Source organism: Bactrocera neohumeralis, chromosome 3, assembly GCF_024586455.1.
Source record: "Bactrocera neohumeralis isolate Rockhampton chromosome 3, APGP_CSIRO_Bneo_wtdbg2-racon-allhic-juicebox.fasta_v2, whole genome shotgun sequence".
In the NCBI taxonomy this organism is placed as follows: domain Eukaryota; kingdom Metazoa; phylum Arthropoda; class Insecta; order Diptera; family Tephritidae; genus Bactrocera; species Bactrocera neohumeralis.
Window position 1 is genome coordinate 11,313,576 of NC_065920.1, and position 16,384 is coordinate 11,329,959.

General features: G+C 35.2%; 1 protein-coding gene across 1 annotated transcript in view; it reads right to left on the bottom strand.

The window, feature by feature from the left end:
* Positions 1 to 15,774, bottom strand: part of LOC126753830 (P protein) — an 84,966-nt gene extending 69,192 nt beyond the window's left edge. The window contains exon 1 of the mRNA XM_050465543.1: positions 15,044 to 15,774. Coding sequence (XP_050321500.1) covers positions 15,044 to 15,228 — 185 coding nt within the window. The 5' untranslated portion in view covers positions 15,229 to 15,774. The remainder of the gene's footprint in view (positions 1 to 15,043) is intronic.
* Positions 15,775 to 16,384: the final 610 nt, after the last annotated feature.

A 16,384-nucleotide genomic window follows, 5' to 3' on the forward strand; every position in this document is an offset into this window, starting at 1 on the left:
AGCTGATGTTTATATTTACATATGTATTTTTTTTTGTTTGTGTATATATGTATGCATGTATGTATTTATATGTATGTATGTACATACATATGTGCATAATTGGAAATGTTTAGGCTCTTAACCTAATGCATCATAATAATTGCAAATTTTGAAAAATTTTAAAAGTAATTTTATCAATTAAAATCGGTAATTCTCGAAAGAATAAAATAATTAACCCAATAAAAAGAAGGTTTTAAATTAAAATATTAAAGGAATTTTATATTATATTTTAATAAAACATTTTTTTTAATAAGTATGAAGTAATTATAATTGGAATTGTTAAGTTATATTTTTTGTATTAGATCGTTTTATAACCCAGTAAAACATAGCAATTAAGCAATAGTTTTCCATTTACTCTTTATATTTATTTAAATTATGAGTTTACAGAGAAATTCCTAATAACCGGACATCCATAACCACAGTGTCCTGCTAAGAGAGCTGTCCATATATCAAAGCATGGCAAAAGGAGTGTTTAAAAGCATTCTTAGAGTCAGAAGCTTTTCTAATCTAATAAATGTGAGCCACTATCAGACAGGAGTGAATTAATGACCACCAATCCATTAGTTTCCATTGAGCCACCCTGAACCGAACGCCACCAGTGCAAGATAATTTGTTTCCTATCTTTTCGGCGCTCTCAGTGCTCCTGCATCCTTACAAGCTCTTCGCGTCAGCGTCACATGTCAAGTCCCTTTGTCCATGTGACAGTCTGGTACCTTTTTTAAATTTTATAACAGCAGCATTACCTGACTTTATGTGTATCTTATATTATTTATGTACGCATTATATAAGAAAGTAAGTGCGTTTGGAAGAATTATGTGCTATTTTACGAGGATTCTTGCTATAATAATAATTTCTAAGGACTCTTTCACACTTTTACAAAAGTTTTGTAAGTCTAAGGAATCTAAAGTTGTCAATATGTAAGAACTGAGTACCGTTATGCGTTATATGCAGCCATGAATATGAATAAAAATTAAGATATTAAAAAAATTAAGTAATTACAAAATTAAGAAATTAAAAAATTAAGCAATTATTTTAAACCAATTATATTAAATTAATAATTAAATTAAAAAATTAATTTTAATTATAAAATTAAATTTAAACTCGAAAAATTAAAAAAAATGGTTGAAAAATTAACAAGAATTAAATTAATTATTTTAAATTAATTATATTAAATTAATAATTAAATAAAAATAATAATTTTTATATTAAAAAAAAATAATGCATCATAAAATTAAATTTAAACTCCAAAAATTAAAAAAACAAATAAATTAATTATTTTAAACTAATAATTAAATAAAAAATTTAAGAGTTTAAATTCCAAATTTTTTTTTAAATCAGGTTGAATTTTACAATTTTAAATTTATGTATATAATTTTAATTATTATTTTGTAACTTTTAATTTTTGTCCACCTAAATTTACCGCTTCCATTATGTTTGTATCTACTTTCAGTTAGTGATAACTGGTCTACACCAGTTATGTTTCAGGGCATTGTTCAATATTTATCTCTTTCGCAGATCATGTGAGTATTTCTAAACGCTCTAATCACAAATCTCCATTGAAAACACACGAATAATTATAATGGGAGTTTTCAAGTCGTTTTTATTCTATTGCTTATCATATATACAAACATATGTACATACACGCATACTCATTTATAGTAGCTATAGGGTATATTTGAATATGTATGTACATACTTATATAAGCATAAACATGATTTAGATTTCCTTGTTAACACTCGAAATTGAGTTGAGTACTTACGTGTATGTACATATGTATGTATGTATGATATAATAGCGAATCGGATTTCCTTTAGCTTTGTGAATTTTTATCTACCTTTTCTTGATAACGGCAAAGCATGAAACAAATGATTTTCGCTTATAAGAGAAATAAACTATAATTTACGATTTCATACATAGATAAATCTTAATAAAAAGTTATCAATTTTTTTTTTATTTTTGAAAAATTTTATTTTGAAATCTTTTTTTTTTTGAAAAAATATGATTTCTATTCAGTTCCAATATTCGAATAATTTCAAAGTTACAAAAAATTATTTTTTTCATTAACAGATTAAAGATAAAAAAAATCACAGATAATATATGAAAATTCGCAATGAAACGGAAAATTTCAAATATTAAAGCCTTTTCATGTCCAAATACTCGTATCCATATTTTAGCACATACATACAGCTATGTACATTACCCACAAAAATCATATGCAAAAATCCCATAACCCTTAACCTGCCGTAGACACAGCCTGACAAAGGGAGACTGCTCGTTCACCTTTATAATCGAAAAAAAATCTGCTGTGCACCCGTGTGTATCAAATTGTTGAACGCTCCACATTGTCATTACCTTTAAGCTGTGGACACAGTGGAGTGTCTATACATTCACTTTACGAATTTTCAGACCACAGTAGTCGTTAATCTGCTCAGCCAGTTTGGCTACCAAGAAGACCTACACAATTAAGGTTATGTTATGCTGGTTGAATGCGAATATGTGTACGGTCGGGGAAACATCAATAGACAACGAGACGACAATGTCAAAGCGAAGATTTTGCAAAGCGTAAGCGAACGCATTGCCACACCCTCGAGCCCACTGCGCCACTTGTTCAAACACTCATATTGGGCAATCATGCTCGGCTTACGTTTCGATTCCACTTAAACGAATTAAATGAGTGCCATTAAAATGCGAAATTGCAAGCCGCTAGAAATTGCAAATATTACTGTTATAGCATTGTTTATATACCATATACATATATATGTACATATAGTACATAGATATTGAAATATCTTCGCTGACTGCTTCTCCTTTTACGGTTCTGGGTAATGTTATTGAGAATTTATAATAATAATTGCTATAGTAAAGAGACACACACTTCGCTGTATGAGAAGGTCGGCAACAAATGGTTCCAAATTCGTATTAACCTATATGTTTATCTCGGTTAAGTTCAAAATCACCAACTTGAAGGAAAGAACCAAAAGACTGGAACAGTTCGAACTTTTGGAAGAAAGAGTTTTCTTTATAGGTCGGACCAAAAGAAATCATTATTTCTACAAGGAAAATTGATGATTGGGTTCTTTAACATACAAAATCAATTAATTATTGAAGCGAATGATAACGGAAGAAAAGACTCTTCACTTACAGCAACGTCAAACGAAAACGGTCATATGGTGAACCGGCAAAACGTTTTAGTATGTGTTTGGTGAGAATAGCAGGAAATCATCTAAATTTTCTGTGTGAACATTTGGAGCGTCGAATACGAAATTCACTGAAGAGGAAGTCGGTGTTCCATTAGATGTTAATCGCCCACACATTGTATGGTAGTCAGTGTGTATCTGAAGTTAGTTGCGTTTGAAGAAGTTTTCGGCGTACTGAATCGATTCGTCGACATAATCAAATCGAATGGAGTCGTGTTGATGTTAATTGGAAGAAGTTTTCGGCGTACTGATTTCAAACATAATCAAGAAGGGCCACTGATGTTCTTGAATTTAGAGAGAAGCTCATTGTGTTCCTTAACCTTAAACTCGTGGATCTCGCTGTGCAAGTGTTCAACCGAAGACATCAAGTGGCAGCCTGTAATAGTCCAGAGTGCAGTATTTTGACACGTCTGACGTTCTTCTTCTGCGTTTCACGACATCTATGCGGCCATATCGGTGCGGCCTAGTTTATGACCCGTCGTCCGATTGCCTTCTATGCTGTCAAAAATGTTTCATCGGCTTTTCCGCATGAGCTGCCGACTTGCGACTTGAGCGACTCTATATTTTGCCAGTTAACGCGGTCTTACGAGGAGTGAAGCATCACAAACCGTCGAATGTTACACCTAAAATCTTGTTATTATTGGCAATCGGACTATGATGTTAAGATCCAGTCTTTACTCCTTGATCGAGTTCATGAATAGTCGCTGTGGGTTTAGTGGGGGAGAGTGGCAAGCTCCTTGCAAAGAGGCAACGAGAAATGTCGGAGAGTCATCCACTGACGGCAAAGAGAAAACGAGAAAGGTCGGAGAGTTAGTCGTTTACTTTCGAGTGCTGAAATCTGTACAGATAGCTTCTAAAGCACGCATGTCCACTTATGTAGTATTTAGCTTAGGTGGAAATCTTGCTCCCCATGTCATCGATCGATCCACGAATGGATGTTCGGTATCAGTTTGCGGGTCTACCGTCTTTTAAGTGAGGTTTGCCACCGCTGCTGTCATACTGTTAAGCTTTTTACTCTCTTTTGGCTCCTATAGTCGGTTCTGATAACTTGTATACCCTTTCGTATTCATCACCCTGGATGTCAATTGCATTCATAACCCTTTAGGGCCGACAGCTTGTGCACGGTGCTTATTTGTCTGGCATATGCTTTAATGCCTAGCGCCTAAATCCATATTGAAGCCGCATATAATACAACCGATCTCATTAACTTTGCTAGTAAAAATATCCAGCTGGGACGCACACAACCTATATTTATCGTTAATTTATTAAGTAAGTTCTTTTTTCTAGACCTTATATAGTAAATTATTATCATTATTTTATTTATAATACAGTATAACGGACTATAAAACGGACACTCTACTAAGCGGATAGCTCAATTAACCGTGCACATTGGCCGGTCCGAATATTTTTTGATGTTTACTAAGGACAATCTACTAAACGGACAACGACCAGAAAGGCTGGTCCCACCAGTATCTGTTTCATTTCATATTTTGTTTCATGTAAGTACAGTTATGTACTTGGTAATCTAAGACTACTTGTCTTGTAGAATGTCCACTTCTCCGCCGCTCATCAATTACAGTGTGAATAACCAGACAGATATTCTAGAGACACAACAACAGTTAATTTCTATTTAATTACATACCAGAAGTGCTGGTTTATGTAAAAGCGAACAGAAATCTGCGTAGGTTGGCGATTCATTTAAGTGGGCGTGTAAATAATAACTGTAAACAAGGCTGTAGCTGATCACTATATAAGCATTAACAAAGGAAAAACGAAAAAAAAAAAAAAAAAGTGCTCAGATGTAATAAATTTGTTTGAATGTTTCTTAGCCGCCTTCCTTTAATGATAATAAAAATTATTATTAATTATTTCACAAGAATTTCGTTATGAATTTCACAATAATCAAATACTTAGCCTTTATGAGTGCTTATTAAGAGCCACTCTAATGCAACAGAAGACTCTCTTCGCGATGCGTATAAAAGCTTCATAAAATGCTACGCTGAATTGCGAATTGTAAAGCGGTAATTTTCCTTCGCCAAGATTAGCAAAACAAATATTTTTTTTAACGCTTGTTCCATGCGCAGCCATTGAGTGTGGCGCCCTGCACGTTTGCGATATGCAAACTTTTATTGCCACACTCTTTTATGATTTGCTGCATTTTACGTAGTTTAGAATATGTAATATCAGAAGTCGCATTTATATTTAGTTAATTGTTGGATAAGTAATAAAATTGTCGTAAAATAATTTAGTCACTATATTTATTTATTAATGAATTGCTGTCAACTAGGTAATTAAGCAGACAGAAAATACGTGTATACATACATACGTCAATACGTGCATAAACCAGGGTATATAGTTACGTCTGTGGTTAACGGTTAATGCTCAGTCAGTAAAAAAAAACTTTCCATAAAAATATAAACAAGCAAATGCATTAAACAATCGTCGCTTTTAGTTACATATGTCGAAAACTTTATACCCTTCATGAACATACAGAAGTAAATAGTGATCCTTTCAAATTTAATGGGGAATGTTTATTATCATTCGAAAGAACATCCTTTGTCATTTCTTTTTTGAAGATTATCTCTTTCAAATGTTGGCCGCGGTTACGTCTCAGATGGTCCATCCGTTGAGTCCAATTTTCGATGACTCGTTCGAGCATTTCGACTGGTTACGGCAAATGACAGGCGTGATGTTTTGCTCCAAGGCCTGAATCGAAGCGCGATTGGCGCATAGATTTTAGACTTTACATATCCCCACAGGAAAAAGTCTAACGGTGTGATATCACACAATTTTGGTGGCCAATCGACCGGCCCATTGAAGTGTTCCCTCAATAAATACATTGATAGATGTGATGTATGGGAAGTAGCAGTCGAAGTGTTAAAACACGAAACTATTGTTTTTTCTGAATGAAATGGCAGCTCTTGAATCTCTTCAGGTTGCTCTTCGTCCTAGTCCAATTTTACTTGTTTACGTACCCAATGCGCCAGAAATGAACAACGTCGCTGAAGAGATTTTTGCTCGAAAACGTCGGATCATCTTGGAACTTTTCAAGAGCTCATAGAGCTAACGATGTTTTTTTCACAAACTGTATTATGTACGCTTTCCAAGTTGTTTCATACGACTCTCCACGGTCCACTTTCAGCTACGGCTGCTATATTTTCTTCACTACGTGCTGGACGTAGTCTATTCGGTCGAATATTATCCAATAATGTTTGCCGAGTCTCAAGGTGGATGATGATGATTCTTACACGTTTCAGTAGAAATTTTAAAGCATTAGCTAAGCTTTTAAAGTATATTCGATTTAGAAAAAATAGAATTGACAATAATAGGATTCTATACAAAAAGACTTAAACCTGGACTTGAGTGTGGGATTAAAAGATAGAGTTCTTTGAAGAATATTCTTCAAAGAATATCGCAAACCAAAAAATATTTATAGGAAATTGTAGCTCTTGTTGTCGATTAACGCAATAAATTAAATTAGGAAACTTAACCGAGCCTATATGTTCCCACATACATTTATCTTGCTTACGAACACGTTTTACCAAACCCCAAAATAAATAAATTTATTTTAGTCGGATTGAGATCAGTACTGATTCTGAAGTTATAAAGCATGCACACACAAAAATGCGGTTAGCAAAGGTTTTACTACTCCAATCTTCGAAAAAGCATTCGTTGAGGTTAGAAAGAAAAAAAATGTCAAAAATATTCACACATTTGTAGAAACTAACAAAAGATTTAAAAGCTGCGCATCTTAAGCACTCATAAATAAAACGAAAATGGAACACGAGGCGTTCGAGGTCTATTAGAACTTACACCACAGTAATATAATGAATTATAGTGCAGTTAGAGACGAAGAAAGCTCATTAGCCCTCAAATATGGCATTTTTGGACCAAAAAATAAATTTCACCCTTGTACTTGTAGACTTTTTTCTTCAGTGTACTTTTCGGTAAATACATTTGTATGTATGTATATTAGGGTGAGTAAAAAAACCGATGTTTTTCTTTTCGTTTCCTAAAAACCAAAAAAAAAATTTGCGGTAAAATAGTCAAACTTCAACCGTTAGTACCATTTAAGTGGTTAAGTTTTTTTTTTTTTGAAGACCAATCCATTTCCTAAAAAATCGACAAAACAAAATTTATTTTCAAGTAGTTCAAAGCGACATGAACTTTTCTATCTGATAATAAGAAGAATATAGAAAACCGTTAGACTGAGGGCCTTCTCATTACAATTAAGAGCTCATACTTGAAGAGTCTTTCTTAGGATTGTGTCTATCAATTTTTTCATAATCAAATTTTTCAGATTATGAAAAACATTTGCTTTTTACCCACCCTAATGTCTGTATGTCCATTTATCAGTTAACGTACTACGTTAATCATGCAAAATTTTCACTTTTTTCATAGGCATGTATTTCTTTTTGTAGGAAATATCCATTAGACTAATTTTTAATGCAGCATACAAATGTTTCGCTACTATTTTTACGCTCACTTTCATACTAAATTTAGCGTACCGTTGAGGCAATGCGCTTGAATGAGCTCAATTAAGCAAATTTATACGATAATTGTGTGTACAATTTAATATGCAAATATACTAGAAATTGTGGCAAAATATATGTACGTGCATATGTATATATATATGCGCATGTGAAAACTAGAATGGGAAAATTTTTCGGGGAAAAAACTGTTTTATCATTAAACTTCTATATAAAATATTGTGTAGTCGAAAAAGTCTTTTCGTATTTTGTCAATAGATGTCATTGCAGTCGTATATCTCCAGTGCTACCAAATAACCTTGTGTCATACCATATAGTGTTGGAAAGGCTTCATTTAACCAAAAAAAAATTCGGAGAAATTGAAAAAAAGTTACAGTTTTTCAAAAATGAGTGAAAATAATGCAGAAATTTGCTATATTATGAAATTTTTGTATAAAAAAGCGAATAATTGTGAAGTTTACGGAGACGATGCTGCATCAGTTCATGTAGCACAACAATGGTTCGCTCGCTTCCGTTCTGGAAATTTCGATGTGAAAGATGCAACTCGCTCTGATCGACCTATCCTGGAAAAAAGTCGATGAAATTATGAAAAAGATTGACCAGGACCGTCAAGGAACTTAATATTCATCATCAAACGGTTTTGAACCATTTAAAAAAGGCTGGCTACAAAAAGAAGCTCGATGTTTGGGTACCAAATGAATTGTCTATGAAAAATTTAATGGACCGAATGAACATCTGCGATTCTTTGCTGAAACGAAATGAAATCGAACCATTTCTGAAGCGAATGGTAAGTGGAGACGAAAAGTGGATCAAATACGACAATAATGTGTTAAAAAGATCTTGGTCTAAGCGTGGTGAAGCTCAACAAATGGTCGCAAAGCCAGGATTGACGCCTCGAAAGGTTATGCTGAGTGTTTGGTGGGATTGGAAAGGAATCATCACTATGAGCTGCTCCAGCCTGGTCGAACGATTGATTCTACATTTTACTATCAACAACTGATGAGCTTGAAGAAAGCAATCGAAAAAACGGCCAGAACTGATGTACAGAAAGAGCTCGTCTTACATCAATACAACGCTAGACCACACACCGCTTTGATGACTCGGTAAAAACTGGAAGAGCTTGGCTAGGAAGTTTCGATACATCCACCATTTAGCCCTGACCTTGCACCATCGGACTACCATTTGTTTCGGTCAATGCAGAACTCCCTTAATGGAGTAAAGTTGGCTTCAAGAGAAGCCTGTGAAAATTACTTGTCGCAGTTTTACGCCGAGAAACCAGAAAAGTTTTACACTGATAGAATAATGTCTCTAGCGGAAAAATGGCAAAAAGTGGTCGAACAAAATGATACATATTTGGTTCATTAAAATTCATTATAAATAAAAAATAATAATTTGAAGTTTGATCAAAAATACGAAAAGATCTAGATGGACTATGAGCTTGCTTTATGTTACTTTACATAAAAAATTCTTAGCCGTAATTTTATGATAATTATATGCAGCGCACTTTTCTTTAAAATGGCCACAATGCCAATATCTTCCATGATTGTACATATCTACAAAAAAAATTCAAATCAAATGATAAATGAGATACTAATGAGAGCATCAGCATCCAGCTGAGCATTTCGCCTTGTAATTATACTAAATGTAATTATAAATGTAATTGGTATTTTGATATGCAAATGAGGCACTTGAAATCTCATATCCATTTTAAAATTTGTCCTTCAGCATGTTCGTATTATTATAATAATTTCTACTTAAGAATTTCTTCTCCATTCTTTTCCGCACATTGCTTACGGAGAATCACTACAAATTACAGCAATTATTCTATTTGCGCTAGTAATTGATATCTGTCCGACAATTATACGTCCAAATCTTCAAATTAATGCACAATTATTTGCTAAATCAATTAGTTTGAAAATTATTTGGAAGTTTTGCAAACGCAGCGAATCACGTGGCTTAATTAGATTGGCTTAAATACAAATAAATGAAAAATAAAAGAAATCAACGCAATTATGGTGTTAATTGAGAGCTTTCAAGAGTTATTTTCGGCGCTTTATTAAATCAATTTCGCAAATAATTTAATCGATATTTATTAACCGGTTAAGTGCGGAAAATCTGTGCTTGCTGCCCGATGTGCTAAAACTGACCGCATGCTAATAGCCATAAGCCATATGTGCGCAAACTGTGGTCCATTAGCAACTTTTTAAACCGCATTTATCGGGCGTCAGAACTTTAAAGTGCTACTTTTTAAACAGTTTGAAAAATATAAAGTTTTAATAAGAAGTGCTGACGCTTTTAATAATAAAAAATAAATTCACCAAAGCAAGCGATAATTGGCGGCGCAGAGTTGTTGTGGGTGTGTGGATTGCAATTAAACTTTTTCAGATATGTTAATTGTTTATTAGTATATCGCTAGGAGATTATTAACATCAGAGTAAATAAGATTTTCACATCTTTTTGGTTATATAGTATTATAGACCAGTCAGTATGCGCAGATGGGACTATTTTTCAACATGCTTATTGCTAAATTGTATACACAATTATATAAAGGCAGCCAGATGAAGTTGAAAATTTTCCAATATTGACATAATATGATGATTAATTAGATTACGGTTATAGCTATTGTAATCAATAATCCAATTAATAGTTCTAACTAGTTCTTAAGTAACTAGTTATGGTCAAAAATTAATTAACAAGCTTTGTTTTGATTTCAATGAATTTAAAAATAACTAGTTGTAAAGTAACCAATTACAAAAGTAACTAGTCCTAAAGTAACCAGTTTCAGAAATGAATAGTCCAAAAGTATCAAGTTGGAAAGTAAAGATTTGAAAATTAACTAGTTCCAAAAGTAACTATTTGGAAGGTAACTAGTTCCAAAAGAGGCTAGTTTAAAAGTAACTAGTTTCTAAGTTGATAACAGTTTTCCAACTAATTTTCAAGCTTTCAGATTTCAACGAAATTGTATTTAATTGTCAGTTAGTTTCAAAATAACTAGTTTCAAAGTAAGTAGTTACATAAGTACTTGTTTGTAAATTGAGAACGCACTAAATACCTTAGGGTTGCTTTGGATAGCAAACTGTTGCGAAAACACAATGTGAATGAAAAATTACGAAAGGTCAACAATACTTTATATGCGTGTAGGCAGAAGCTCTACACAACCTGGGGCCCGGCGGAGCGACTATTACACATAAAACCTTTGAACATAGTTCGGGGGGGTAATGACGGGTTAGCAAGCACCGCTACATGATAACACTTTTTAGTTCGGAAAGACGTTTCAGAGTAAACATAGAAAAATATGGTTGGCATAAAGACATCTTATCTGCACGGAACGTATTAAATATTTATACGGAAGGTTCGAAAATTGAGAACGGAGTTTGTGCGGTAGTGTATTATCCAGAGTTAGAATAAGGCAGCCTTTTAAACTACCGGACCACGGCAGTATATTTCAAGCAGAGGCCGTTGCTATTAGTAAAGCCGCGGAGTTAGCCTGTAATGTAAGTATCAGCAGACAACTCTAGAGTCTTGAAAAGCAGGGCAGTTGTAAAGATTGTACCAGAACCTAGCGACTTCACTTCCACTGGCTGCGTGGTAACAAAGGCATCGAGGGCAATGATATAGTGAAGGAGATTTCGAAGAGTGGTGTACAGTTGTCATCCAAAACATGATTAACATTGGAAAACCCATGCATTACCTATGCGAGGATCTGGAAAGAAGCATGGAATGATCAACCTGAGCGCAAAACCACAAATTTCATGTGTTAAACGGTAGATTGGAAATATACAAAATTTCTACTGGCATTCCTTAGAAGGGTTGCAGAGAACATGATTAGAAAACTCACTGGACACAGTAAGATGGCGGCAGACGCCTACAGAATGAGGCTCTCAAATCAAGAAGACAGTAGGAAATGTCAAGAGCAAGGCACCAGGGAAACAATGGAGCACCGCATTGACAAGGATACGCTTGAAGCATTAAGGCAACTCGATATGAGCCACTGGAAGAGGTACCATCAGTGAGTCCACAGATTGTGTTAAAATTTTCGTCAAGAGCAGGCATCCTAAATCATAACTACTCTTCATGGAATTTGTAATGGAACTTCAACTGATATCGCAAAGAACCAAAACTGGTTTATGCGTTGCTCATTAGTATACCAGATTAACCTAACCTAAACTTTTGGGACAGAACACTCTTACTCGCTATTGTTGACCTGTAATCCAAGTGGCCTTGCGTTGTTACACGAATATATGTACGTTAGGAGAATATTCTCTGAGTTAGGACAAGCGAAGACATCAACAAGTTATAAGGGCATCAAAGTGCTATGTAATAGATAACTCTGGATATGGAACACAAACTATATCTTTAGTGGACTAAAGCTAAACCCACACACTGTGAACCTACAATGAACTTCGTTCTGCATCCTTTCAGTCCCAACACGTATTTCTCATACTCTCTGTGATTTATTATTAAATTAAATTTTTGAAAGTGACTTATTTAAGCAAAGAGGAGAAGCGTATCCTTTACGCCATCCAAAGAGAGATTACTTTCACCAACCAACGAATTATGTGTATATGCTCCAGGGAGCAGCAAATCATAAGAAAATCTATGAGATGATGATTATAATACAAATATGCAGAGCGATTATGGCACGCAGTGACCTCTTGACCCTGCAACTCATAAGTTGAAGAAAACAAAAATCTTAGTGTACAAAGTTCTGGCCTCCAGACGCATATAAATTTGCAAGCCTCTCAGCTACGGCATAGCTAAAGGCTGAAATGGGACCAAAAACAAAGCGAACAGCCAAATAAGCAGTTAAGCCAGTGTAAACAAATTGCCAAAGAACTATGAAGAGGAAGCAAAAGAGAAAGAGCAAGCGAAATGTAAGTACCGCTATATGGCACTAACACATAGAGAGACACACAAAGGCTTAGTGGGTTGTGATAATTGCGTCATATGCGGATACAAAAGCGGAAAGCGAGAAGATGGCGGCGATAAATGTTGGCACAAGCGCTGGCAGTGAAAGTGGCGAATACATACATATATAAATATAAGTATATAAGTATGTTAGTGTGTATATAGGAAAATGTGCTGGTCTGATGTCTGCCTCCCTCAGAGAGGCACAAACAAATGCTGCTTCTTACCAGCAAATAAGGAAGCTACACAAGTAAGCTCATATATTAATGTGTAAATATATGTCATTAGCTATATACATACATATATATTATGCATATAATTGTTTGATTGTTCACAGCTTTCCAAGAATGTCATTTAAACCTTTAGCACATTAACACATTTATATGAGACTCTTTTCGTTTTCATGAGAAAAGTTGGTCGAATAGCCTGAGCACTTCTATCTCCAAGGTTACTTTTGATAATATTTAATTACGTTTGAGGTTACTAGCGGTTAATTAAAACTATTTGCGGCTTTTAGCTTTGTTTAACATTAAACCACATAAATACTGAGACTTCCTAAATTTAATTAGTAAAATGTGTACGAAAACCGTAGAAAACTAATTAAATATGGCTGCCTCCAATTCTGAACATAATTTCATATTTAGTCTTTATGTGGTGAGAGTTCTCTCTAGCGTTAATTGCTTACGGAGTATCGCAGAGGTAATGGGAAAATAGCATCGCTTAGACGAAGGAAGTCGGTACTAACGACAAGGAGTCTCAATACTGTAAACGATAGGGTCTAAGCTAGCTTGGTTATAAATATACTGGAGCTAATGAGAGATCTAGAAATAAGCTGGAGATATGTAGGGAAGATTGAGACAAAGCCTAGACTATCTTTTCCACTTCTCTTCTAGAATGTAGATGACGCGTTAATTATTTTTTTATTAATTTTTATTATTTTATTCATCGTTTCCAATGGCAATTACCCGTCTAAATAACAACAAAGCAGCGGGGGCCAACGAATTACCGGTCGAGCTATTCAAATACGCCAGCGAAGATCTGATAAGAAAATATCAGCTTCTTTGTAGAATATGATCGGACGAAAGCATGCCAGCGAATGGAATTTAAGTGTGCTCTGCCCAATCCATAAAAAGGGAGACCTCACAATCTGCGCCAACTACCGTGGGATAAGCCTCCTCATTATCGCATATAAGGTTCTATCGAACTTTCTGTGTGAGAGATTAAACCGTCAACAAACTGATTGGATTGTGATTGTGATTTTGGTTTCAGGCCTGGAAAATCAACAACTGACCTGATATTCAGCATGTGCCAAATCTTGGAAAAGACCTGTGAAAAAATAATCGACACACCGCACCTCTTCGTCGATTCCAAAGCTGTTTTTGACAGCACGAAAAGGAGCTGCCTTTATGACGCGGGTATCCCCGCAAACCTACAAATACGACTGTGTAAACTGACGTTGATCGTTACCAAAAGCTCCGTCAGGATCGGGAAGGACCTATTCGAGCCGTTCGATAACAAACGAGGTTTCAGACAAGGCGACTCCCTATAGTGCGACATCTTCAATCTGCTGCTGGAGAAAATAATTCGAGTTGCAGAACTTAATCGAGCAGGTACGGCGTACGCCGATGACATCGGTATCATTGGCCATAACAACCGCGACGTTAGTTCCGCTTTCTCTAGGAAAGACAAAGAAGCGAAACAAATGGTTCTGAGTAGTGAAAGTAGTGGGCAAGACGAAATATCTCCTGTCATCAAATCATCAGACGTCGCATTCGCGACTTGGCTCCCACGTCACTGTTGACAGTCATAACGTCGAAGTCGTAGATAATTTCGTCTATCTTGGAACCAGTATTAACACCAACAACAATGCCAGCCTCGAGATCTACTGCAGAATAACTCTTGCCAACAGGTGCTACTTCAGACTGAGTAGGCAATTGAGAAGTAAAGTCCTCTCTCGACGAACAAAGACCAAACTCTACAAGTCACTCATCATCTTCGTCCTGCTTTATGGTGTAGAGTCATGGACGATGACAACATCTGATCAAACGGCGTTAAGAGTTTTGGAGAGAAATTTTCTGTGGAAAATGTATGGTACTTTGCGGGCCTTCACTGCGTTGGAAAGAACAAGGTGTGACCTGGCTTTGTTTGAAATCTCCAATTGGCGCCAAGTAGAGAAAAGGGAAGAACGACTGGCCCACTACTGTAAATTCGGCTATAACCGCGTAAATGGTGTCTACGCAAATAAAGAAGAAGTTTTGATATATAATTCGTTGTCAAAGGGTACCACAGGTTATCATAATTGTAAAACATCTGATATATGAAACATGATAATGAATTAATTTTCAAAATTTCAACTGTTTCTATATTCTATATATAATCTATAATTTAACGTTATTTCTAAGCACTTACTTGTCGTTCCGCGGCAAGCGCACCCAGGAGCGTATGCGCTGCATTAATTCCTGTATTTTATTATTTCTTTCCAACTCGTCTTCCTCCTCCCACTCATAGTTGACGCTGGCATCTGAATTCATTTCACGATCTTCATTGAGATCATCGGTGATCGTGAAGGTGGGCCGCGAATGAACACTCTCCATGCCGTGGAAATTATTATTTAGCAATGGCTTTTGAATTATTTTTCCTCGCCGTTACTACACTTGTGGTAAATATTATTTACAACTGCATTTACAATATTAGCCAAATATTTTCTTCACTTAATTTTTCGTAAAATTTACACATTTGAGAATTAATAATTAACTCAACACTTTCCATAAACACACGCACACAAATCACTTTCGGCGCTTTCGAATTGTTGCACATAATCCAATTTATTTTTGGCAGTTGTGGACGGATATTATAAGCCCACTCACATACACATAATCATACATATGTATGTACACTTAAATACGCGTATCAATCGATTGCGCGCGTCTTTCAATCAACTCACCGCGAACATTTGCATTTTTTGTTTTTGAACTGAAAAAACCTGCATCATTTGCGGCAAACTGCGCGCCGCGTTAACTTGTTGGATCTTGAAATATCACTATACGACAAACCCTTCACGGACACGAAATTTGTGGTGAATTCTCGCCAACGAAATGCCATCACAGACTAAACAATCTCGTGGCCAGCCAAGGCGGAGAGCCTTTGCCATCAGCGGCGCTTGGCAAAATGGTCTCTTAATAGTTGCGTTGACGCTGGTTGGCTGGCCGCTGCCACCAAATTGTTTTGGAAGCACGCAAAAAACTAATACAAAATATACTTATATTCATGTCTCGTATATATCTCTAATATACACATATATGCACATTTATAAATAGGAAGAAAGCAAAAGTGCTTAGTAAATACACATAAAAATACATATTTATAGTAAACATGAGAATTTCAGATGTAAATGCATATGTACAAATCCATGTGGCGCTGGTGAAAGCAGGAAATATTTTCATTTTGTTGTAAAAATAGAAAAAGAAATACTAAAGTGGGGTGGCAGACACATGGCAAAGGCAATGAAAATCCGAAAAGCGTGTCAAAATCCATAAATGTGTGGTTTTTGTAGTTTGTTTGTTTACTTTCTAGCATTCGTACACATTTAAATCTATTGTTCTAAGATGGCTATAAGTGAGCACCCATTTATGTACTACATGCTTATGAACAGTAGGTGAGAAAAAAAACAAGTAAAGAAGGGCTAAGTTCGGGTGTCACCGAACATTTTATACTCTCGCATGATAAAGTGATAATCGAGATTTCATTATT